Source organism: Macaca fascicularis, chromosome 19 (genome assembly GCF_037993035.2).
Source record: "Macaca fascicularis isolate 582-1 chromosome 19, T2T-MFA8v1.1".
Lineage (NCBI taxonomy): Eukaryota > Metazoa > Chordata > Mammalia > Primates > Cercopithecidae > Macaca > Macaca fascicularis.
The window spans coordinates 44,340,047-44,366,963 of NC_088393.1; the positions used below are offsets into that span (position 1 = coordinate 44,340,047).

Genomic DNA, 26,917 nt, shown 5'->3' on the forward strand with positions numbered 1-26,917 from the left:
ACAGTATGTGGCTCCTCCACGGACGAAGGCAAAAATGACGATTTAAACAGTCTAGCATTCTCAGAGAGGGTTATAACGCCTAGTAGAGTGGGTCCTGGGTGCGCTCTGCATTGTGGGTCGGCTTGGGGCAGAAAGTCATTTAAGGGACCTCCTTCCACTTGCCGCAGCGCCTCACCCCTTCCGGCTCTAGACTACAGTTCCCAGAAATCCTTGCGGCTCTAACCAACTTCTGGCCCGAAGCTGGCGACCTTTTCCTGTTTCTCAAGGAACTCCCTGGGGTTGGCCGGTACCATGGAGGAAGATTGTCTTCAGGGTGCAGGGCCAGCGTCCTATGGCAGTTTCACTCTGAGCCTGTGTCTGGATCACGGAGACGCAGAGTAGCCGTTCGGAGTGGGGAGCAGGGATGTCCCGGAACTGTGCAGCAGCAGGAACCCGAAGGACCGGGCGCCATCTTCTCCGCGCGGTCCTACTCCGGACTGTATTTCCCAGAGATCCCCGCGAGTCCAAGGCAGCCGTTTCATTTGCCTGCTGGACCCTCGGCCTCAAGGGTAGGGGAAGTGCGCGGTGAGCGGCCTGGGTCTTGCGGGCTCGGCTGGGGCCCGCAGGTGCGTGCCTGGGAGTTTGAAGGGACTGACCAGGCTGGTTTGGAGTGTCAGGCATGTATGAGTTGGTCGGGCTGATGAAGGGGGTAGGGAGGAGGCGGGCGCGAGGCGTGGACTTACGTGTGTGTTACCTTATGTAACTGTGCCTTGCTGTGTGCGCGGGTGTGATTTTATATACTCGTTGTGGTTGTGTGATTGTAACAATGTAAGGCTGTGTGTGTAGGTATGACTGTGTCCCGTGTTGGGACTGTGATTGTGTGTGTCTGTGTAACTTTGCGTGACATTGTAGAGGGTGTTTGTGTGGAGAGAATCTGATGATGAGGCTGTGACTGTGTGTTACTCTGAGGGGTGCGTGTGTAATTGTGTTTGTATGACTGTTAGCAGCGCTTAAGTGTACTGGATGCCTTACTGAGTGACAACGTGAGAATGTGAGAGTGTGACCATGTAACTTTATGTGGCACTGTGTCTGCGGTTGGAAAGTGCGTGTAATTGTGCCGGGGTGACGATATGTGCGTCCTAATGGTCATTGTGTTATTTTGAATGTGTGATTGTGTGTAGTGCTCAGTAGGGGTCCTGGGGAGGGGGGAACTGTGACTTTGTGTGGCTCAGTAGTGAGTGTGATATTGTGACTATCTGTAGCACTCTGGTTTTGAATGGTGCTATGTTTGGGGGGTCTCGCATACATGCGAGTATGACTGTGTATCCTCGAGGTAGATGTGGGACAATGATTGTGTGACCATATATAGTGTTCCTGTTTGGGTGAGGTGTGCCTGTGGAGGTGTATGTGGGTCCCCATGGTGGCTAGGTGACTGCAGCATTGGGTATGGGGTGCTTGTGACTGTCTTTGTGACTCCAGCTCTCCCTGTGAGGTCAGGACAGATTCTCCTGGAGAGGAGAGACATCACCCCTCTGATACTGAGAATGCTCAGGACATCCTACACTTCTCTGGTTTTGTTTTGTTTTAAGATGGAGTTTCGCTGTTGTTGCCCAGGCTGTAGTGCAATGGTGCAATCTCGGCTCACCGCAACCTCTGTCTCCCCGGTTCAAGCGATTCTCCTGCCTCATCCTCCTGAGTAGCTGGGATTACAGGCATGCGTCACCACGCCCTGCTAATTTTGTGTTTTTAGTAGAGACGGGGTTTCTCTGTGTTGGTCAGGCTGGTCTCGAACTCCCCACCTCAGGTGATCCGCCTGCCTCAACCTCCCAAGGTGCTGAGATTACAGGCTTGAGCCACTGTGCTGGGCCGTCTACACTTCTCTGACCTCCCCCATCCCTTCTTCTCTTCATAGATAGTAGCTGTAGATCCAGAATGACCTCTGATCTGCTCAGTCTGAGCCACAAGAAAGGCCTGGCATCTCATGATTCCTTTCTTCTTCAGCTCTGCTATTCTCAGAGAGTTACCCAGAGGAAGAATGACTGTTGACCAAACCAAATACAAAGTGCATTGGGTTTCCTTTTTGCTTCTCTTCTCTGGATAGTCGTGGTTAACATAGAGTCAGCAAGTGACCTGGTTCTTATAAGTTTCTATTCAAGAAAATGATGAGAAGCCTTGGGGTGGACGCAGAGAGCCCAGTAGTCTGTTACTTCTTTCTACAAAATGTTCACTTATTAATTTAGAAAATAGAACACTTTTCCCAGTGTGCTAAAGTTTTGTTTTTTTTTTAACACACACACACTCCCCCCTCCTCTGTCTCACACACACCCACACAATTCCAAAGAATTTGGAAAATAGGGAGTTACAAACAGCAAAAGTAAATCTACTATCCAGAAACAACCCAGTAATATTTTGGTCTATTTCCTTCTAGTGAGTTTCCTATGCACACATACATTATTTTCAAGATTGGAATTTTATGACATTTACCGTTTCATATCTTGTATTTTCACTAAAAATTATGTATGGTTCTTATATTTGGTTTTCTTTTCTTTCTTTTTCTTTTTTTTTTTTTGGTCTCGAGATGGAGTCTTGCTCTGTTGCCGAGGCTGGAGTGCAATGGCGCGATCTCAGCTCACCCAGGCTGGAGTGCAATACCTAGATCTCAGCTCACTGCAACCCCCGCCTCCCAAGTTCAAGTGATTCTCCTGCCTCAGCCTCCTGAGTAGCTGTGATTACAGGCACCTGCCATCATGCCTGGCTAATTTTTATATTTTTGTAGAAACGGGGTTTCACCATGTTGTCCAGGCTGTTCTTGAACTCCTGAACTCAGGTGAGACCTCCCAAAGTGCTGGGTTTACAGGTGTGAACCACTGCTCCTGGCCTATATTTGGTTTTCTTTGTTTAATCCCTTTATATTACATCATACAGAAAACTAGTTAAAATATAGACGTGTAGTTTAAGAAGTAATTATAAAGAGACCCTCTGCTCAAAAACTTGCTTCAGCACTCCAGAAGGGCCCTCCAGTCCTTCCACCAGAATAAACTTACCCTACCTCCCTCTTTAGGTAACACTTATCCTGACTTTGGTAATCGTTATTCTTGACTTTTTCAAAAAAGTTTTGTTTTGTTTTTATCACATATCTGCTTATCTCTAAACAATATAGTTTAGTTTTACCTTTTTAACACTATATAAATGAAATTGTACTGTATAATGTTGTTTTGAGTCTTGGCTTTCTTGTAAAATATTATATTTGGGCCAGGCGCAGTGGTTCACACTTGTAATCCCGGCACTTTGGGAGGCTGAGGTGGGCAGATCACTTGAGGTTAGGAGTTTGGGACCAGCCTGACCAACACGCAGAAACCCCGTCTCCACTAAAAATACAAAAAAATTAGCCAGTCATGGTGGCACATGCCTGTAATCCCAGCTACTCGGGAGGGTGAGGCAGGAGAATTACTTGAACCTAGAGGCAGAGGTTGCAGTGAGCCGAGATTGTACCATTGCGCTCCAGCTTGGGCAACAAGAGCAAAACTCCAACTTAAAAAATAAAAATAAAAAAATAAAATATTATGTTTGTTAGCCTCACCCTCGCTGTTATACATAGCTGCAGTTCAGACATTGGTTATTTCCTGTATGATAGGGCTGCTGTGAAAATGTTTTTACACGTATACCAGTATATATACATGCATACCTTCCTAGGATATAAGTGTATGAAGGAATTCCTGGGCCATACAGTACATTTTGCATCTTCAAATTTCCTAGATAATGCTGAACTGATCTACAGTATAGTTTTACAAATTAAATTCCTACCAACAGTTTATTAACATAATAGTAATCTTGTATTATAACACATGGTTATCTGGTATTCTAATCTTTAATGAATCTGCTGATACCATGATATATCATGTTATTTTAGAAGTATAACATACTAGCCGGGCGCGGTGGCTCAAGCCTGTAATCCCAGCACTTTGGGAGGCCGAGACGGGTGGATCACGAGGTCAGTAGATCGAGACCATCCTGGCTAACACAGTGAAACCCTGTCTCTACTAAAAAATACAAAAAAAAACTAGCCGGGTGAGTTGGCGGGTGCCTGTAATCCCAGCTACTCGGGAGGCTGAGGCAGGAGAATGGCGTGAACCCGGGAGGCGGAGCTTGCAGTGAGCTGAGATCCGGCCACTGCACTCCAGCCCAGGTGACAGAGCGAGACTCTGTCTCAAAAAAAAATAAGAAAATAAAAATAAGTAAAAAAAGAAGTATAACATACATTCTGGGCCAGGCATGATGATAATCCCAGCTCTTTGGGAGGCCCACTGGGTAGATCGCTTGAGCCCAGGAGTTTGAGACAAGCCCAGACAAGATGGTGAAATCCCATCTCTACAAAAAGTACAAAAATTAGCCAGGCATGGTTACATGTTGCTATGGTCCCAGGTACTCAGGGATAAGGTGGGAGGATTGCTTGAACCTAGGGAGGTTGAGGCTGCAGTGAGCTGCGATTGGACTACTGTCTTGCAGCCGGGGCAACAAAGAAAGACCCTGTCTCAAATATATATATATATATATAAAACATACATTCTAAAAAGTACAAAATCAAAGTATATGACCTGATAACTTGCATAAAAGTGAGCATATTCCTTTAACCAGACCTCAAATCTGATAAGGAAATAGAACATTATTGGCATTACAGAAGCCCAAGTCTTGTCCAGTTCACTCACTACCCACTTCTCCCAAAGGTAACTATTATTTTGTCTTCCATGGCCATAGACTCATTTTACCTATACTTGAATTTTGCTTGGCTTCTTTTTTTTTTCACTTTTTTTTTCCTACTGTCAATCTCACTTGGACATGATGCTTGGCTTCTTTTACTCAATATTGTATTTTATATGTAATATGAATGCATTCTGCAGTAATGTGTAGTATAAATATATACAATTCATCCATTAGTTATAGGTGATATAATGAATATAGTGAACACATTATTATTGCTGTTTAAAATTCTGTTGTATGAATATAACACTTTTTTTTTTGAAGCAGAGTTTCGCTCTTGTTGCCCAAGCTGGAGTACAATGGCACCATCTCAGCTCACCACAACCTCTGCCTCCCGGGTTCAAGCAATTCTCCTGCCTTAGCCTCTCGAGTAGCTGGGATTACAGGCGCACGCCACCACACCCAGCTAATATTTTTGTATTTTTAATACAAACGGTTTCACCATGTTAGCCAGGCTAGTCTCAAACTCCTGACCTCAGGTGATCCGCCTGCCTCGGCCTCCCAGAGTGCTGGGATTACAGGCATGAGCCACCATGCCCGCCCGAATATAACACATTTTACTTATCCATTCCATTATTTTTATTTTATTTTTTTTTTTTTTGAGACGGAGTCTCGCTCTGTAGCCCAGGCTGGAGTGCAGTGGCCGGATCTCAGCTCACTGCAAGCTCCGCCTCCCGGGTTCACGCCATTCTCCGGCCTCAGCCTCCCGAGTAGCTGGGACTACAGGCGCTGCCACCTCGCCCGGCTATTTTTTGTATTTCTTAGTAGAGACGGGGTTTCACCGTGTTAGCCAGGATGGTCTCGATCTCCTGACCTCGTGATCCGCCCATCTCGGCCTCCCAAAGTGCTGGGATTACAGGCTTGAGCCACCGCGCCCGGCCTATCCATTCCATTATTGATTGGCATGTGATTTCATATTGAGGCTACTATGAAAAATGCTGCCGGGAACATTCTTGTACGTGTCTTTTGGTGCACATATGAATGCATTTCTCTTGGGTGTATTTCTAGGAGAGAAATTGCTGGGTCATAGGTTATGTATATATGTTCAACTTTAGTAGATACTGACAGTTTTCTGAAATAGTGGTATCAATCTGTATTCCAAACTGCAGTATAGACTTTATGACAAGAATATATTTTACAACAAGAAGCTTTACTAGAGTAATAAAGAGGAATAGTTTATAATAAAAAGATCAATTCATCAGTAAGATGTAACAGTTCTGAATTTATATGCCTTCATAAAATGGCTTCAAATATATTTGACATAACTAAAAGAAGTAGTAGATAAATCACAATCTTAGTGGAGAGTTTTTAGCACTCTTCTCAATAGCTGATAGAACAAGTGACAAACCCAATAAAGCTATATGGTATTTGAACAGTGTGATTGACAAGCTTGACCTGATTGATATGTATAGAACAGTGTACCTTACAACTACATAATATACATGCTTTTCAAATGAATATGAGACATTTATCCAAATTGATCATATGCTGGACCACAAAAGGAGTCTCAATAAATTTCAAAGGAATGAAATAATACTGTAACTTTCCTGACCAGAGTAGGTTAAGCTAGAAGTCAATAACAAGAAGATAATTAGAAATATCCCAGCTAGGTGTGGTGACTTATGCCTGTAATCCCAGCACTTTGGGAGACCAAGGCAGGAGGATCGCTTGATCCCCGAAATTTGAGACCACCCTGGGCAATATAGCAAGACCCGATTTCTAAATTTAAAAAACACAAAGAGATATCCCAATGTTTGGGATTTAAGCAATGTATTTATAAATAACTGGTGACTCAAAGAATAAATAAATTGCAGTAGATATTTAAAATATTTTAAACAGTGATAATGAAAAATAACATCAAAATTATGTTTCTAAAGCTGAATATGAGGAAAATATATAGCTGCAAATGCATATGTTAGAAAAAAATGAATGTTGGCTGGGCGCCGTGGCTCACGCCTATAATCCCAGCACTTTGGGAAGCCGAGGCGGGTGGATCACGAGGTCAGGAGTTCAAGACCAGCCTGGCCAATATGGTGAAACTCCATCTCTACTAAAAATGCAAAAAAAATCAGCCGGGTATGGTGGCAGGTGCCTATAATCCCGTCTGCTTGAGAGGCTGAGGCAGAGAATTGCTTGAATCCGGGAGGCAGAGGTTGCAGTGAGCCAAGATCGCGCCACTGCACTCCAGCCTGGGCGACACACACAAAAAAAGAAAAATAAATAAATGAATGTTGAAAAATTAATGATCTGTGTATTCATCTCAAGAAGCTAAGGAAAAGTTTGGTAAGTTAAATCCCCAAAATTAAAATCTAGGAAATAATAAGAATAAAAGCCCAAATATAAAATTTTTAGTTTATTTTCTTTTTTTTTTTTTTTTTTTTTTTTGAGACGGAGTCTCGCGCTGTCCCCCAGGCTAGAGTGCAGTGGCACAATCTCGGCTCACTGCAAGCTCCGACTCCCGGGTTCACGCCATTCTCCGGCCTCAGCCTCCCGATTAGCTGGGACTACAGGCGCCCGCCACTGTGCCCGGCTAATTTTTTCTATTTTTAGTAGAGACGGGGTTTCACCACGGTCTCGATCTCCTGACCTTGTGATCCGCCCGCCTCAGCCTCCCAAAGTGCTGGGATTACAGGCTTGAGCCACCGCGCCCGGCCCAAATTTTTAGTTTATTTTCTATTGCATATATTTTGGTATACATGTTTTGATGTACATAACGAACATATATTGAAATACGAAATGAATGTACAATGAAGAAAATTAACAAAGGCAAAAGCTTAGTTTTGGGAATTAATGAAATTAATAAATCTCTAACAAAACAAAATATGAGGTAACATAAAAATTGCCCATATCTGATAATAGGAAAATTAAACCAACAACAGACTTAACTTAAAGACTGAGGGCGCCTGTAGTCCCAGCTACTCCAGAGGCTGAGGCAGGAGAATGGCGTAAACCCGGGAGGCGGAGCTTGCAGTGAGCTGAGATCCGGCCACTGCACTCCAGCCCGGGCTACAGAGCAAGACTCCGTCTCAAAAAAAAAAAAAAAAAAAAAAAGACTGAGGGCTCGGCCGGGCGCGGTGGCTCAAGCCTGTAATCCCAGCACTTTGGGAGGCCGAGACAGGCGGATCATGAGGTCAGGAGATCGAGACCATCCTGGCTAACACCGTGAAACCCCGTCTCTACTAAAAAATACAAAAAACTAGCCGGGCGAAGTGGCGGGTGCCTGTAGTCCCAGCTACTCGGGAGGCTGAGGCAGGAGAATGGCGTGAACCCGAGAGGAGGAGCTTGCAGTGAGCCGAGATCCGGCCACTGCACTCCAGCCTGGGTGACAGAGCAAGACTCCGTCTCAAAAAAAAAAAAAAAAAAAAAAAGACTGAGGGCTCAATTAATTAGCGTTTGGTACCTGGGACTTGGTTCCACAAAATAAGCTCATTGGAATCTGAGCCACTGATCATTTTACCGGGTCCCTTTTTATACTTCATCGAACATGTAAATTTTTCTGGTTTTTTGTTTTTTTCTTTTTTTTAGAGATGGGTCTCTCACTCTCTTACCCAGGCTGGAGTGCAGTGGCGCAGTCACAGCTTACTGCAAACTCGACCTCCCGGGCTCCAGTGATTCTCCCACCACAGCCTCCCAGGTAGCTGGGACTACAGACAACATGCCATCATGCCTGGCTTGCTTTTTTCTTTTAGTGATTTTGTTTACATTTTAATTGTGGTATAAAACACGATATAAAGTTTACCATCTTAATCTTTTTTTAGCTGGGATTACAGGTGCGTGCCACCACGCCTGGCTAATTTGTATTTTTAGTAGAGACGGGATTTTACCATGTTGGTCAGGCTGGTCTTGAACTCTTGACCTCATAATCGCCTGCCTTGGCCTCCCAAAGTGCTGGGATTATAGGCATGAGCCACTATGCCCAGCCATCTTAATATTTTTTTTTTTTGAGATGGAGTTTTGCTCTTGTTGCCTAGGCTGGAGTGCAATGGTGTGATCTCGGCTCACTGCAGCCTCTACCCCCCAGGTTCAAGTGGTCTCCTGCCTCAGCCTCCCAAGTAGCTGGGATTACAGGCCTGTGCCACCAAGCCCAGGTAATTTTGTATTTTTAGTAGAGACGGGGTTTCTCCATGTTGGTCAGGCTGGTCCCAAACTCCTGACCTCAGGTGATCCACCCGCTTTGGCCTCCCAAAGTGCTGGGATTACAGGTGTGAACCACCACACCAAGCTAGTCATTTTTAAATGTACATTCCAGTGTTAAGTATATTCGTATTGTTGTACAACAGATCTTTAGAACTTTTTCATCTTGCAAACTGAATTATAACTATTAAGCTACAATGTCCCATTTCCCTCTTTCCCCAGCCCCTGGCAGCCACCGTTCTAGTTTCTGTTTCTATGAGTTTGACTACCTTAGATACCTCTGTAAGTGGAATCATATATAATAGTATTTGTCTTTTTGGCCGGGCGCGGTGGCTCAAGCCTGTAATCCCAGCACTTTGGGAGGCCGAGACGGGCGGATCACGAGGTCAGGAGATCGAGACCATCCTGGGTAACACAGTGAAACCCCGTCTCTACTAAAAATACAAAAACTTAGCCGGGCGAGGTGGCAGGCGCCTGTAGTCCCAGCTACTCGGGAGGCTGAGGCAGGAGAATGGCGTGAACCCGGGAGGCGGAGCTTGCAGTGAGCTGAGCTGAGATCCGGCCACTGCACTCCAGCCTGGGTGACAGAGCGAGACTCCGTCTCAAAAAAAAAAAAAAAAAAAAGTATTTGTCTTTTTGTGACTGGCTTCTTTCTAATCACAATACCTCAAGATAGAAAGAGGATTCACTGCAGTTAGTCAGTAGACACACACAATAATCCAAGTAGTAATGGGATACAATATAATAATGAATTAGTTAAATGCTTTGATAAATTACCTTGATGTGTTATTTTTTATTATCATTCAGTTTACATTTTTTTTTTTTTTTTTTTTTTTTTGAGACGGAGTCTCACTCTCTCTCCCAGTCTGGAATGCAGTGGTGCGATCTCAGCTCGCTGCAAACTCCGCCTCCCAGGTTCACGTCATTCTCCTGCCTCAGTCTCTCAAGTAGCTGGGACTACAGGCGACCACCACACCACCAGCTAATTTTTTGTATTTTTAGTACAGATAGGGTCTCGATCTCCTTGACCTTGTGATCCACCTGCCTCGGCCTCCCAAAGTGCTGTGATTACAGGCGTGAGCCACCACACCCAGCCAATTTTTTTTTTTTTTTTTTTGCAAAGGAGTCTTGCTCTCTCACCAGGATGGAGTGCAATGGCACGATCTCAGCTCACTGCAGCCTCTGCCTCCTGGGTTCAAGTGATTCTCCTGCCTCAGCCTCCCAAGTAGCTGGGACTACGGATGCTCACCACCACGCCCAGCTAATTTGTTTTTTTTGTATTTTAGTAGAGATGGGGTTTCACCGTGTTGGCCGGGATGGTCTCGATCCCCTTACCTGATAAAATATTTTTAACTTCCATTGCAATTTATTCTTTGAGCCACCAGTTATTTTAAATACATTGCTTAAATCCCTGACTTAGCATAATGTCCTCAGGGTTCAAACATGTAGCATGTGACAGAACTTACTTTTTTGTTGTTATTTGTTTTAATATGCTTTATTTTTTAGGGTGCTTCCAGATTCACAGTAAAATTGAGCAGAAGGTACAGAGATTTCCCATATGCCTCTTTCACCCGCACATGTATGGTCTCCCCCATCATCAACGTTCCCCATCAGAGTGGTACATTTATTACAACTCATGAACCCATGTGGACACATCATTATCACTGAGTCTATAGTTTACATTAGGGTTCACTCCTGGTGTTATACATCCATGGGTTTGGACAAATGTATAATGACATGTATCTCCATTATGATGTCATGCATATTAATTCCATTGCTCTAAAAGACCTCTGCCCTGACTGATCCTCCCTCCCTGTCAGCTCCTAATCTTTTTATTGTCTCCATAGTTTTGCCTTTTCCAGAATGTTGTAATCATACAGTATGTAGTCTTTTGAATTGGCTTCTTTCACTTAGTAATGTGCATTTAAGTTTCCTAAGCTGTTGATCATGAGACTGAGTCTCTTTTTATACTTCATCAGACATGTAAGTTTCTATTTTTAATATAGATTTTAATTTTTGTAAGTCAGTTCATTTATTGGACAAGATATGTGCTTTAAATTTTTGCATGGTCTGCAGTTTCACTACAGCTCATCCCCCTGTTATTAAGATACATTGACCTGGGCTAGTGGTATTTTAAAATCTTATTTATTTATTCTTTTCTTGAGATGTAGTCTTGCTCTGTTGCCAGGCTGGAGTGTAGTGGCATGATCTCAGTGCACTGCAACCTTGGCCTCCTGATTCTCCTACCTCAACCTCCCAAGTAGCTGGGATTACAGGCACCCGCCACCACACCCAGCTAATTTTTGTATTTTTAGTAGAGGCAGAGTTTCACCACGTTGGCCAGGATGGTCTTGACCTGTTGACGTCATGATCTGCCCTCCTCAGCCTCCCAAAGTGCTGGGATTACAGGCATGAGCCGCTGTACCCAGCCAGGCATTTTAAAAAAACTTAAATCTCCCTTATTAATATCACTATGTAATTATTAGGGGTTTAATATTGTTAAGAGAATGTTTACTTCCTAGGTGATAATAGGTTGAGTATGTGTAGGGTCCAGCCCTACAGGGCCTGTGGGTTTTTCTCTTTGTGTGTGGAGACGAGAGATTGTAGAAATAAAGACACAAGACAAAGAGAACAAAAGACAGCTGAGCCTGGGGAACAGCTACCACCAAGACACGGAGACTGGTAGCGGCCCCGAATGCCTGGTCACGCTGTTATTTATTGTGTATAAGGCAAAGGGGCAGGGTATGGAGTGAGAGTAATCTCCAATGATAGGTAAGGTCACGCGAGTCATGTGTGCACCGGACAGGGGGCCCTTCCCTATTTGGTCGCCGAGGCAGAGAGAGAGAGGGGACAGTTTACATCATTATTTTTTTTAATGTATTTTAAAGACTTTAGTACTTTTACTAATTTCGTTACTGTTATTTAGAGGGCGGAGCCAGGTGTACAGGGCAGAACATGAAAGCAGACCATGGGCGTGACTGCTGAAGCACAGCATCACAGGGAGACGGTTAGGCCTCTGGATGGCTGTGGGCGGGCCTGACTGATGTCAGGCCTTTTACGAGAGGTGGTGGAGCAGTGTGTTTTAACTCCTCTGGAGAAAGGGGGACTCGTTTTCCCAGTCTGTTAAGTAACGGGTGCCTACCCAGGCACTGGTGCTGCCGCTAGACCAAGAAGCCCTCTAGTGGCCCTGTCTGGGCATAACAGAGGGCTCACGATTTTGTTTGGGCCATTTTTTACCGTGTCCCTTTAGTTTTTATCTCTGTACCGTGTTCCTTTAGTTTCTATCTCTGTATGACCTGGGTTTTTATAGGTTATAATTGTAGCGCAAAGATTATTATTGGAATAAAGAGTAATGCTACAAACTAATGATTAATAATATTTATATATAATTATAATTTATTTTTGGTACAACTATTTTTATTCTATATATTTTGTGTATTATACTAAAACAGCTTGTACCCTAGGTCTCTTGCCTTAACACCTGGTTGGCTTGCCGCCCACAGTATGCCATAAGCTTTAAGCTCTCTTTTGGAACATTTGGCTAATTTGTTATTTTATTGTATCCCATTTCTATCCTTGGTTTTGTGTATGTGTACTAACTGCAGTGAATCTCCTATCTTGGGATATTGTGTGAGGCCACTGTTGTGATGGGTCCTCTGACTTTGGTACAGTTTTTCCTTTTTCTGGGACTAACTGGCTTTTTCAAACTTCCTGAGTTTATTCTTTTTATCTTGTATAGATGGAAACAAGCCGCAAATACTGGAACTATAAAAAACAGGATGAAAAAAAAACACATAGATAATCACTCTCTAATTATTGTATGTAAAAAAAAACACTTTTATCCACCTACCTTTTTTGTGTACTTTAAAACAATTTTTTTCTTACATATTATTGTAGACTTAGAGCATTTCACAGCTATTTCAATTGACTGATATCTGTTAAAGACTATCATAGTCTGGTGGAGTGGCAGAAGTATTCTGTTTATTGTTGTGCAAGTTTTCATTCGTTGGCTAATGGGATCACCTTTCAGGAGACTCTTAAAAGGAGTCCTTTGAGCACAGATATTTTTAAAAACAGCCTCACCTTTTGGCAACAGCAAAAGATTGAATTTATTATTATTTTTTTTTTTGAGACAGAGTTTCGTTCTTGTTGCCCAGGCTGGAGTGCAGTGGCACAATCTTGGCTCATTGCAACCTCCAAGCAATTCTCCTGCCTCAGCCTCCCAAGTAGCTGGGATAACAGGCATGTGCCACCATGCCTGGCTAATTTTTTTTTTTTTTAGTAGAAACAGGTTTCTCCATGTTGGTCAGGCTGGTCTTTAACTCCTGACCTCAGGTGATCCACCTGCCTCAGCCTCCCAAAGTGCTGAGATTACGGGTGTGAGCCACTGGGCCCAGCCTTTTTTTTTTTTTTTTTTTGAGTCAGAGTCTTACTCTGTCACCCAAGTTGGAGTGCAATGGCACAATCTCGGCTCACTGCACCCTCTGCCTCCCGGGTTCAAGGGATTCTTGTGCCTCAGCCTTCCAAGTAGCTGGTATTACAAGCATATATATATATTTAAATAAAACAGAGCTAGAAGACTTAGTACCCCCTGCATCCCTTTGTGTTTAGGGGTGGATGCGGGTGTTGTGTGTGTGCATGTGGTGAGGGAAGTTGACTTTTTTAGGGTTGAGAAACAAAAAGACTTGATTAGGGAAGTCTTTGGTCTTTCTGATCTGAGTGCACTGTGTTCCTGGCCAAAAGGCACCATTTGTATGAGTCTAGTTTGGGGACCTGAGGGCTGCAAAGGAGGTCTTGATAGCTCAGTCTTGGGTCATAGTAGGTCAGTAGCTCAGGGCAGGCCATAGTAGCTCAATCGTGGATTCAGAGCAACATCACTGAGGTGGGACAAGGTCTGGCCCGAATCCCTTGGCTAAAGCAGGAACTTAGGTTGTTTGCATGAGGGAGAATGAATCTGGGTCCTTGTCTTCCCTTGGATCCAGTTACCCAGGATCCATCTTGCTGCAGCTAAAGCCTGGGGTTTATAGGGTTAAGGAAGGAGTAGGATTTGTTCCATATTCCCACTAACTAGAGTTATATCTTAAGACCAAGAAGTATGGAGGTAGTTTTATCTGGCCTCTGGGGTGATTTCTAGAGGGTTTTACTTCCCCAGTCACGCAATCTCAGAACACTATCCTTTTTCAGGAGAACAGCCGCAAGGAAGACTAACCGTCTGCAGTACTGGAAGCCATGGCTGAGGTGAGTTGATGCTTTTTCTTCCCTTCCTGACATTTGGTTTCTTTTTTTAAAAAAAGACATGAGCAATTGCTTTCCTTATCCTGACATTTCTGGCTAACAGAGTTCCCCTTCAGAATCCTGATCCCCATTTCTTCTTAGCTAGATAATTCTATACCATGTCTAAGTATCCCTTTTATTTTTATAAATCAACCAGCATTAATATTTTTATTCCGTAAATACCTATGCATCTTTTTTTTTCAACTCTTTCCCAAGGACTATGATAGGGGATGAAGTATCTCAAGGAAGCAAGAATAGATTTGTAAAATGAACTTACCCTGTCTGGACCATTATTTGATGAGTTGAAGGTGTGAGTTACTTAGATGGGAATATAGAAAAGCCAAGATTATCTGTACAGAGTAGCATTCTCCAGTAAGATAGGATGAAATGTGGTGCTGGTAGTTCCAAATGTTGGATTGTTGCAAAATCTGGTTTAGGCAGCTTTGGGGATCATGGGGTTGGTGGCTGATACAGATCTCTGCAACTCTGTAAGAACATCCTGGAGAGAAGTCCAATTTTAGGTTGACAAGGAAGTTTGGATTGTAAGGAATTTCTGTGAATCATCAAGTTTTCTTTATCTCAGAATTAAGGATAGTGATAATGGATGTTTACAATGGTTCAGCCAATGCATTCAGCCAATGCATAAGTCATTTAGATCACACCATCAGAGCACAGAATAACCTTTTAAGTCTTATCCAGTAATATCTATATTGTAGAAAATTCTACCACCAGAAAAATAATTATTAAAGAATTTGTAAAAGGCCAGGCGCAGTGGCTCACGCCTGTAATCTCAGCACTTTGGGAAGTGGAGGCGAGCAGATCACCTGCGGTCAGGAGTTAGAGACTAGGCTGGCCAACGTGGTGAAACCCCATCTCTACTAAAAACACAAAAAATAAGCCAGGCATGGTGGCACATTCCTGTAGTCCCAGCTACTCAGAAGGCTGAGGCAGGAGAATCCTTGAACCTGGGAGGCAGAGATTGCAGTGAGCCAAGATCACGCCACTGTACTCCAGCCTGGGCGACATCTCAAAAAAATAAAAATAAAATAACTTTACATATATCTTTTTTGTAGCTTTGATTGATGCTCTAAGATCACATGGGGGTAGTTTAGAATATTAGATGAAGGATAGCTTTGGACATAACACAGACCAAGAGTTGAGAACTTTTGCGTCAGGCACAAGCAAACTGATTATAGTTGTGTTATACCAGGTCATGTAGCTGCTGTGTAACGTGACCATAAATAGTCTTCCTGCATAGGACAAGCAAAAGGGGATGATTCATCAATGGGACAGAGATTTAAGACATTCCCTGACTACCCCTTGCATTGTTAGGTGAGGTCTTTTAGCAGAATCATGAAGACCTTTTTTCTCCCTTAATAAGGGAGAAAAATTGATGGCCTGAGAAATTTTTCTCTGTTTTTCAATTTTATGAATTTTTTCAGAAGTTGTAACACTATTATTACTGACTTTTTACTTATTTGATAAACATTAACTATTTTCGTTTTGGTCAGATAAATTATTGACAAAACTAATTAGTATTTTTTGTATAAGTAAGACATTTTCCTTTTTTCCTCAAAAATTTTTTTTTCTTTTTCTTTTCTTTTTTTTGAGACGGAGTCTAGCTCTGTTGCCCAGGCTGGAGTGCAGTGGCACAATCTCAGCTCACTGCAGCCTCCACTTCCCAGGTTCAAGCAATTCTCTGCCTCAGCCTACCGAGTAGCTGGAATTACAGGCGCCCGCCACCATGCCCAGCTAATTTTTTTGTAGTTTGAGTAGAGATGGGGTTTCATCATGTTGGCCAAACTGGTCTTGAACTCCTAACCTCATGATCCACCTGCCTTGGCTTCCCAAAGTGCTGGGATTACAGGCCTGCCACTCCGCCCGGCTAAGTTTTTTGTATTTTTAGTAGAGACGAGATTTCACCATGTTGGGATGGTGTAATCCCAAAGTGCTGGGATTACACCACTTCATTTTTTTTGATATAGAGTCTCGCTTTCTTGCCCAGGCTGGAGTGCAGTGGTGCAATCTTGGATAACTGAAACCTCCGTCTCCCAGGTTCAAGCGATTCTCCTGTCTCAGACTCCTGAGTAGCTGGGACTACAGGCTCACGCCACCATGCCTGGCTAATTTTTGTATTTTTAGTTGAGACGGGGTTTCACCATGTTGGTCAAACTGGTCTCGAACTCCTGACCTCGTGATCCCCCCGTGTTGACCTCCCAAAGTGCTGGGATTATAAGCGTGAGCCACCGCGCCTGGCCTGGGATTTTTTAATCCCATGGGAAATGTCTTAATAGGGGTTTGGCATATCTTTGTTCCAATTTCTACATTGAGGAGGGGAAGAAGCTTTCTTTTTATTAAAGAAAATACACGTCTATTTTATTATTTTTTTATTTTATTTATTTATTTTTTTGAAATTGAGTTTCATTTTTGTCACCCAGGCTGGAGTGCAGTGGTGCGATCTCTGCTCACCACAACCTCTGCCTCCCAGGTTCAAGCGATTCTCCTACCTCAGCCTCCCAAGCAGCTGGGATTACAGGCATGCGCCACCATGCCCGGCTAATTGTGTATTTTTAGTAAAGACGGGATTTCTCCATGTTGGTCAGGCTGGTCTCCAACTCCCGACCTCAGGTGATCCGCCCACCTCGGCCTCCCAAAGTGCTGGGATTAGAGGCGTGAGCCACTGCGCCCGGCCCACATCTATTTTATTAAATAGATGCCTCAAGCATTAGTTGCTAATGAAACAAAAATACAAATAAAACGTCTAGGCCGGGCGCGGTGGCTCAAGCCTGTAATCCCAGCACTTTGGGAGGCCGAGATGGGCGGATTGCGAGGTCAGGAGATCGAGACCATCTTGGCTAACACAGTGAAACCCCATCTCTACTAAAAAATACAAAAAAACTAGCCGGGCGAGGTGGCGGGCACCTATAGTCCCTGCTACTTGGGAAGCTGAGGCAGGAAAATGGCGTACACCCGGGAGGCGGAGCTTGCAGTGAGCTGAGATCCGGCCACTGCACTCCAGCCTGGGCGACAGAGCGAGACTCCGTCTCAAAAAAAAAAAAAAAAAAAAAAATCTAAATACCCAAATACCACATTTTCTCTAGATTTCCCCCAACATGTGCCTCATTTCCCTGTACTTTTTACGTAATATCTCTAGTATCTTCATTTTATTAGTTTTGCAATGTCATTGTCAAGATAGAATTATTTAATGTGGCTTAAGATAATTTTGTAAGATTTTCAAACCCTAAATTTATAAATCCTATTACAAAAAAAATTATAATAATTTGATATGCGAGTTGTAACAGTGTTGGCCAGTGGGAGTGTCTTCAAGGTGGCCTCTAGTCTTATCAGCATGATCCTAACAGTTTTTGGTTGCTTTCTTGCTTTTTGGTATAACAAGACGTTCAGACTCATCCTGTGCATTTTGTAAAATTTGCTCTTGTGGATTTCATGAAATTAGTTCTTTTCCCAAAGAACCTTGGTTTCTTTTATTTGAAAATGATACTTAGAAACCACAATCTAGGCTGGATGCAGTGGCTCACACCATAATCCCAGCACTTTGGGAGGCCAAGGCGGGTGGATCACCTGAGATTAGGAGTTTGAGACCAGCCTGGCCAACATGGTGAAACCCTGTCTTTACTTAAAATACAAAAATTAGCCAGGTGTGGTGGTACGTGCCTGTAATCCCAGCTACTCAGGAGGCTCAGGCAGGAGAATTACTTGAACCCAGGAGGCGGTTGCAGTGAGCGGAGATCACGCCACTACACTCTAACCTGGGTGACAAAAGCAAAATTCTGTCTCAAAAAAAAAAAAAAAAAAGTGGCTGGGCGCGGTGGCTCAAGCCTGTAATCCCAGCACTTTGGGAGGCCGAGACGGGTGGATCACGAGGTCAGGAGAACGAGACCATCCTGGCTAACACGGTGAAACCTCGTCTCTACTAAAAAATACAAAAAACGGCCGGGCGTGGTGGCTCAAGCCTGTAATCCCAGCACTTTGGGAGGCTGAGATGGGCGGATCACGAGGTCGGGAGATCGAGACCATCCTGGTTAACACGGTGAAACCCCGTCTCTACTAAAAAATACAAAAAAATAGCCTGGCGAGGTGGCGGGCGCCTGTAGTCTCAGCTACTCGGGAGGCTGAGGCAGGAGAATGGCGTGAACCCGGGAGGCGGAGCTTGCAATGAGCTGAGATCCGGCCACTGCACTCCAGCCTGGGTGACAGAGTGAGACTCCGTCTCAAAAATAAAAAATAAAAAAAAAATAAAAAAAAAAAAGTAAAGAAAAGAAACCACAATCTAGACACTAGGGATGCTCGTTGCTACTAGATTAGTCATCATTTCTAGTCCTTTTCAATGGACAGAGTCAGGAATTTAATATAAACTTCCTACTCTTGCATCTGTTTCTGAGATCTAAAGATACAGGTTCTCAGTGACACCAATATAATTACTCATTTTGTATTTATTTATTTATTTATTTTTGAGACGGAGTCTTACTCTGTCGCCCAGGCTGGAGTGCAGTGGCCGGATCTCAGCTCACTGCAAGCTCCGCCTCCCGGGTTCACGCCATTCTCCTGCCTCAGCCTCCCGAGTAGCTGGGACTACAGGCACCCGCCACCTCGCCCGGCTAGTTTTTTGTATTTTTTTAGTAGAGACGGGGTTTCACCGTGTTAGCCAGGATGGTCTCCATCTCCTGACCTCGTGATCCACCCGTCTCAGCCTCCCAAAGTGCTGGGATTACAGGCTTGAGCCACCGCGCCCGGCCTACTCATTTTGTATTACCCCACAGTACAAGCACAGTAGTCGCTGATATATTTTTTTAATTACACAAGTAAGACGTATGTTTATTGTTTCAGGGATCAGTGATGTTCAGTGATGTGTCCATAGACTTCTCTCAGGAGGAGTGGGACTGCCTGGACCCTGTTCAGAGGGACTTATACAGAGATGTGATGTTGGAGAACTACAGCAATCTGGTTTCAATGGGTAAGGGCATCCGTACCAGTGATTCCCAGTTCTCCTCTGGAATGTCTGCTTCTTCCACAGTGAATTTCTCAGCTGCTTCTCAAGTTACTGGCTGAATTTCTATTCTTTATTACCAAACAAATGGTTTGAGCTGAAATGAAAAGGAAGAATGGGAAATGGGCAACTCCAGTGGGCTGTGGTTGAGGCTTCGTCTTCATCTTTCTTTGGCTGTTCCTGTAGTGGCATCTCTTCCTTGATCATCAAGGGACTGGATCTCATTTACCCACAGCATAACCATATTCCATATCTTTTCTTGTGAGCAGGACTTTACACTCCTAAGCCTCAAGTGATCTCCTTACTGGAACAAGGGAAAGAGCCCTGGATGGTTGGCAGAGAGCTTACAAGAGGCCTGTGTTCAGGTAAGTGAGAAATGACTGGACAGGAGAAAGGCATGACAGGTCAGAACTCAGCTGGTCAGGAGGAAACAGCACCTTTGAGATATTGTCTCTGAAGCTCCCATCAAGAAACTAGGCCAGTGTAGCAAATTAAGTCCTTTTAGCATAGTTGTTAAGTAACCTGTTTTGCCCTTTTCCTCACTTACCACTCTTTCTACTACTCCTCTCCAACTCTCCTCTTAATTTCAAGTAGAAGGTACCTTTCACTTCTCCTCTTAAAAAAACCCTCTTTTACCCATATTTTAGATTCAGCTGTTTGCTAGCTTCTTTTACTCTCTCTCTGTTTTTTTGTTTTGTTTTTTTTTTTAAGGGCCTGGCTTTGTCATCCAGGCTGGAGTACAGTGACATGATCATAACTCATTGTAGGCTCAAACTTCTGGGCTTAGGCAGTCTCCCTGCCTCAGCCTTCCAAGTAGCTGAGACCGTAGCCATGTGCCACCATGCCTGGCTAATTCTTTTTCTTCCTCTTCTGCATTTTTTTTTTTTTTTTTTTTGAGACGGAGTCTCGCTCTGTTGCTCAGGCTGGAGTGCAGTGGCATGATCTCGGCTCACTGCAACCTCTGCCTCTCGGGTTCAAGCTATTCTTCTGCCTCAGCCTCCTGAGTAGCTGGGTCTACAGGCACGTGCCACCATGCCCACCTAATTTTTGTATTTTTAGTAGAGATGGGGTTTCACCATATTGGCCAGGCTGGTCTCAAACTCCTGATTCACCCACCTCAGCCTCCCAAAGTGCTGGGATTACAGGCATGAACCACTGCGCCCGGCCCCTCTTCTGCATTTTTTAAACTTGTGCAGGTGTTTTCTACTACCACTCCCCAAAATGATGGAATTGCATCTGTATACACACAGGTGAATATACACACACACGCACACGCACACACACATCTTGCCCAAGTACTGGTCTTCATTATAGCTGCCTGTCAGTGACCTGTTTTATCAGACTGTCTTCAATGTTTCCTTTATCGAACTTTTTTTAATTTCCTGGTTTGTGTAAGGGAATCTTCCAGGTGCTACAGTTTACTGATTATGTTACCTTTACGAACTGAAGGTCCAAAAGTGGTGCTAAAATATATACATATATGACTTCCACAAAGTAGAGTAGTATAAAAGAGAAATGAGATAAAGAGTTTAGCAGAAAGTCAAAGGCTAACTATGTAGAAGTGGAATTAATCCCTATTGAAGTATAGGTGGAGCCTTGGAAGTGACTGCAGTTACCATGTATAGAGATATTGTTGGGGCCAAGAAAAAAAAAAGAATGTGTGCCTATATTAAACAGGAAGAGGTGGCAGAGCAGGAGAGATTTGGGATGAAGTAGGAGAACCAGAAGAGTACTATTGAGCATTACTATGCATCAAGCATTGGTCCAAGGGCTGGGACTATAGTATTCATGAAGGCATTCTAAAGTTCTGCACTTCTGAAGCCTACATTCTAGAGGGTAAGAGAGAAAATGTCTTAGTCCATTTTGTGCTGTTACAACAGAATACCTCACATTAAGTAATATATAAAGAACAGAAATTTATTTTCTCATAGATCTGGAGGCTAAGAATTCTAAGATCAAGGCACTGGCATCTGACGAGGGCCTTCTTGCATCTTCGTGTGGCAGAAGGCACTAGGAGCAAGAGAGCCAACTCCTTCCATCAAGCCCCTTCATAAGAGCACCCAAACCCATTCTTGAGGGATGGATCCTCAAAGCCCGATCATCTCTTAAAGACCCCACCTCTTTGTTTTTGGAATTTTTTTTTTTTTTTTTGAGACAGAGTCTCACTCTCTCACGCAGGCTGGAGTGCAACGGCAGGATCATGGCTCACCACAGCCTCAACCTCCCGGGCTCGGGTGATCCTCCCACCTCAGCCTCCCGAGTAGCTGGGACCACAGGCAGACATCACCACGCCCAGCTAATTTTTTTATTTTTTGTAGAGACAGGGTTTCGCGTTGTTGTCCAGGCTGGTCTCTAACTCCTGGGTTCAAGCGAGCCACCCACCTGGGCCTACCAAAGTACTAGGATTAAAGGCTTGAGCCACTGTGTCCGGCCTCCACCTCTTACTACTATCACATTGGCAACAGCTTAATTTTGAAGGAGAGACATTCAAACCATAGCAGAAAATAAAATGAATGTCAAGTATATATGCATAAAACAATATTAGCTTGACATTAATATTATATAATATATAAATATATTTTTGGAATTATATATCATTTGTATTTATCTATATGTAACTAATATATTGGTATAGTATAAATAACATATCATATATTAATATGTTGTACTATATTATTATATGTCCATGTGTATATGAAATGTCAGGTGGTGGGTGATATATAAGTGCTATGAAGAGAGGCTAGAGAAGGCCTCTGATGAGGTGTTCTTTTAGTAAAGACTTGAATGAAGTGAGGGAACAGGTAATATAAATATCTGCTAGGACAGATTCAGGCAAAGGGAACAGGAAGAACCAAGTACTCAAGTTCAGAGCTTTTTGGCAGCCACCATTGTGGCTGAAATTGAATGAGCAAAGCGGGAATTGTAGAAGAGGAGATCAGGAAAGTAGCAGGCTTATGAGTGTTTGCATGCTGGGTGCAGGTCAGGGTGAGAATTAGATGTACCTGTAGATGATTTTGGGTCTTGTGGACCTTGAATTTTATTCCAAATGAGGTGTAAATCCATTGAATGATTTAGCAGAGTGACATGATCATGTTTGTAATGGATCATTCTTGCTCTAGGGGTTCCTAACTTTGGATTCCTTTAGGTAGAATTCAGGGAGTCCATGAACTTGGATGAGAATCAAAAATACATCTTTTCTTTTTTTTTTTTTTTTTTTTTTGAGATAGTCTCACTCTGTCATCCAGGCTTGAGTGCAGTGGTGTGATCTCGGCTCACTGCAACCTCCACCCCCGAGGTTCAAGCAATTCTCCTGCCTCAGCTGTCTGGGTAGCTGGGATTACAGGAGCCTGCCAGTGTGCCCGGCTAATTTTTGTATTTTTAGTAGAGATGGGGTTTCACCATATTGGCCAAGCTGGTCTTGAACTCATGACCTTGTGATTCACCTGCCTCGGCCTCCTGAAGTGCTGGGATTGCAGGCATGAGCCACTGTGCCCAGCTCAAAAATACGTCTTTATATTTAATAACCTCTAATTGAGATATAACATTTCTTCCTATCATGGTGTATGGGACAAACCATAGTAGTAGTAGTAGTAGTCGTTCCTGTGACTTTGACATTAATGGAAATCACAGATACGTTCATATTATGTTACTGTTATTGTAGGCATATTGAAATATTTATGCTCATTCCTACTTCAGAATTATTGTAGTACTAGGCTTGCCACTAGGTCTTGTTTAATGTTTTACTAAAGAAGAAAACTCCAGGCAGAGAGAAGAATCCCTGTGAAGGCTCTGATGGGGAAAAGCTTGGTGTGTTTGAAAGACTAAAAGCCTGTGTTGGTGGGCCCCAGGATCAAGTAGGAGTGGAGTGTGAGTCAGGGTTTGGACAGACAGGCAGGAACCACAGCATTCAGCCTTTGCAGGAGATTGTGAGGAGTTTGGACTTTGAGCTGTGGAAGCCTAAACCAAATGATATTATTCCCTGAATAGATTAAAGGGTGAGAGAGCTTGGTGGGGAGACTGGTTGAGGAGGCTACTTCACTGGTCTGGATAAAGAGTTGATTCTGCTTTGGAAGATGACATTGGCAGTGGAAAACAGAAGAGGGCAGTTTTAAAACTTTACTTGGGAGCTTAACTAGATAAAAGTTACTGCAAGATCTGCCGGGCACAGTGGCTCACGCCTGTAATCCCAGCACTTTGGGAGGCCGAGGTGGGTGGATCACAAGGTCAGGAGATCAAGACCATCCTGGCCAACATGGTGAAACCCCATCTCTTCTAAAATACAAAAAATTAGACGGGCGTGGTGGTGCATGCCTGTAGTCCCCGCTACGCGGAAGGTTGAGGCAGGGGAGTTGCTTGAACCCTGGAGTCAGAGGTTGCAGTGAGCTGCGATCGCACCACTGCACTCCAGGCTGGTGACAGAGTGAGACTCCGTTTCAAAAAAAGTTATTGCAAGATCATATAGAGATAGGAGGAAAAAGATTGTGTTGGAATTAATTCCCTCTTCCTGTTTCGAGATACTCCAATAGGCTTCATTTTGATATCTTCAAACCATTTAATTTGCCTAATATCCCCATTTTTAGTAAGAAATTGTTTCATAATAATACCTGAACACTTTACTCCAAAACATGTATATGCGTTTTCCTGTAACCCCCCAGTAATCATGAGTTAAGGACTATTGCCCTTTTACAGGTGAAGAAATGGTAGCTTAGAGGTTAAATAATTGCTTGTGGCACACAACAATTAAGTATCAGAATTGGCAGCCAGCTCTCATCAATCTGGTTCTGGTTCCTGTTATCTTTCTATGGCAGTATGTTGGACTGTGTCTTAATTTCTTTCCATCTTCCTTAAACTTTAGCTGTCTTCTCTCATTCACTGTGGTGGTACATGAGCAAGTCTCCTCTCCCATAAGATCAGCATCTCAAAATTCCAAGGCAAACAATATTTCCATTAAATCCCCAGCATATAAAATATTCTGAGTTTCCCTATCTGCCACTTACACACTTACATCAAATTAGTTCAATACATTAGACTTACATCTAGCTCTTCCCTCATGTGAATAACCCACAGTTACCAATTTCTTTTTGATTTTGAGACGGAGTCTCACTCTGTCACCCAGCTGTAGTGCAGTGGCGCGATCTCAGCTCACTGTAGCCTCCGCCTCCTGGGTTCAAGCAGGTCTCCTGCCTCAGCCTCCCGAGTAGCTGGGATTACAGGCACATGCCACCATGTCCGGCTAATTTTTGTATTTTTAGTAGAGACGGAGTTTCACCATGCTGGCCAGGCTAGTCTGGAGCTCCTGACCTCAGGTGATCTGCCTGCATCGGCCTCCCAAAGTGCTGGGATTACAGGCGTGAGCCACCATGCCCAGCCACCACATTCATATTGTATCCACTGTATCCTTTATTAAAGAACTTATTCTGTTTCCACCCCAACTGGGTATACTGCAGTTCACCTGTGACACTATTCAGAATGTGCAGCCCTCATAGTCTTCCATAGTACTGTCCTCACTTCAGATGCCAGCTGCAAGTCTTGGGAGTCCCCAGGCCACCTGCAGATCAGCCAGCTAACAGCAATAAATTAAGGGGTTTCCAAGGTCTCAGGTTCAATAATTTGTTAGAGTGACTCATAGAAATCAGGAAAGCTCTGTATTTAAAGCTACAGTTTTATTATAAAGGATACATGTTTGAGCAAGATCTGAAACTGGACAGAGTTTCCATGCCCTCTCCCTTTGGAGTCAGTTTGTCCTGCTCCTATCACATCAATGTGTTTACCAACCAGAAAGCTCCACTGAGTTTACTGCTCAGCATTTTTTTTGAGGTTTTATTACACAGGCACAATTGATTAAATCCCTGGCTACTCAATCTCTAGCCTCTCTCTCCTCAGAGATCAGGCAGCTGAAAATCCCAACCTTCTAATCACAAGCTAGTGTTTCAGGCAATCAGACCCCACCCTGAAGCTTTCTAAGGTCCCACCTTGAACTACCTTATTAGCATAACAAAGACCTCCTGTCAGGAAATTCCAGGTGTTTTTGAAGCTCAGTGTGGGGCTTTATTATACCTGAGAGCCAAGGAATCTTCCCCGTACGCATTTATTTCTCTCAGGAGACCTTTAATGGAGGCTAGAAAATGACCCACTTCATGTTACACATATTGTATGATATACGTATATACACACATGCATACTTATATGGATATAGGTATATCATATATGACATGTATATCATATATCATATATATGGCTAGTCATGTTTTAATATGGAAAATAGCCCAACCATTGTATATTTACCAGCCTTTCCAGGTGATTCTGATCCACATCCGTATTTGAGTATCATTGTAGTAACTTATTTGCATAGTTACCTTCCCCTGCTTCCCGCATTATCTTACTAATTTATTTGTCTTTCTTGTCCATTTTTTCAGATAACACAGATATCCTTGTGAACCCTGTGTCATTTCCTAGTAGATGCTATTCTTTAATTTTTCCATTTCTATTATAAAAGTTTAACTTTTCACAAATAGGAAAAAACATTTACCATTTTATTTTCTTTCAGATCTGGAATCAATGTGTGAAACCAAGTTATTATCTCTAAAGAAGGAAGTTTATGAAATAGAATTATGCCAGAGAGAGATAATGGGACTTACAAAGCATGGCCTTGAGTACTCCAGTTTTGGAGATGTTTTGGAATATAGAAGCCGCCTTGCAAAACAACTGGGATATCCAAATGGGCATTTCAGTCAAGAAATATTCACTCCTGAATACATGCCCACATTTATTCAACAGACATTCCTTACTCTCCAGCAAATAATGAATAATGAAGACAGACCCTTTGAATGTAAGAAATGTGGAAAGGCCTTTAGTCAGAACTCACAATTTATTCAACATCAGAGAATTCATATTGGTGAAAAATCTTATGAATGCAAAGAGTGTGGGAAATTCTTTAGTTGTGGTTCACATGTTACTCGGCATCTGAAAATTCATACTGGCGAAAAACCCTTTGAATGTAAGGAGTGTGGAAAGGCCTTCAGTTGTAGCTCATACCTTTCTCAACATCAGAGAATCCATACCGGTAAGAAACCCTATGAATGTAAGGAATGTGGGAAGGCCTTTAGTTATTGCTCAAATCTTATTGACCATCAGCGAATTCACACCGGTGAAAAGCCTTATGCATGTAAGGTATGTGGGAAAGCCTTTACTAAAAGCTCACAACTTTTTCAGCATGTGCGAATTCATACAGGTGAGAAACCCTATGAATGTAAGGAATGTGGCAAAGCCTTTACCCAGAGCTCAAAGCTTGTTCAACATCAGAGAATTCATACTGGTGAGAAACCCTATGAGTGCAAGGAATGTGGCAAAGCCTTTAGTAGTGGCTCAGCACTTACTAATCATCAGAGAATTCACACTGGTGAGAAACCCTATGATTGTAAGGAATGCGGAAAGGCTTTTACTCAGAGCTCACAGCTTCGTCAACATCAGAGAATTCACGCTGGTGAGAAACCCTTTGAATGTCTTGAATGTGGGAAGGCCTTTACTCAGAACTCACAACTTTTCCAGCATCAGAGAATTCATACGGATGAAAAGCCATATGAATGTAATGAATGCGGAAAGGCCTTTAATAAATGCTCAAACCTTACTCGACATCTGAGAATTCACACTGGTGAAAAGCCCTATAACTGTAAGGAATGTGGGAAGGCATTTAGTAGTGGCTCGGATCTCATTCGTCATCAGGGAATTCATACTAATGAATAATAAAAATTAAAGCCCCTGTCA

At 43.2% G+C, this 26,917-nt stretch overlaps 1 protein-coding gene across 12 annotated transcripts; it reads left to right on the forward strand.

Moving 5' to 3' along the window:
* Positions 1 to 256: 256 nt before the first annotated feature.
* Positions 257 to 26,917, forward strand: ZNF383 (zinc finger protein 383). Of its 12 annotated transcripts, none has more exons than XM_074023354.1 (7): positions 257 to 548; positions 1,892 to 2,041; positions 10,378 to 10,412; positions 14,056 to 14,109; positions 18,994 to 19,120; positions 19,423 to 19,518; positions 25,701 to 26,917. In XM_074023354.1, exons 4-7 carry the CDS (start codon positions 14,101 to 14,103, stop codon positions 26,894 to 26,896), a joined length of 1,428 nt encoding a protein of 475 aa, XP_073879455.1. In that variant the 5' UTR covers positions 257 to 548; positions 1,892 to 2,041; positions 10,378 to 10,412; positions 14,056 to 14,100; the 3' UTR covers positions 26,897 to 26,917. The 12 variants fall into 12 exon arrangements, with proteins under 12 accessions (XP_073879455.1, XP_045237086.1, XP_045237091.1 ...); XM_074023355.1 differs by having other exon boundaries at positions 524 to 605; XM_045381151.3 differs by lacking the exon at positions 10,378 to 10,412.

What these genes read in the sequence shown, in the direction of transcription:
- ZNF383 (XM_074023354.1), top strand. An exon ending in CAGCAATCTGGTTTCAATGG is followed by an intron (nt 19,121 to 19,422) that starts GTAAGGGCATCC and finishes TCTTGTGAGCAG; the next exon opens with GACTTTACACTCCTAAGCCT. An exon ending in TACAAGAGGCCTGTGTTCAG is followed by an intron (nt 19,519 to 25,700) that starts GTAAGTGAGAAA and finishes ATTTTCTTTCAG; the next exon opens with ATCTGGAATCAATGTGTGAA.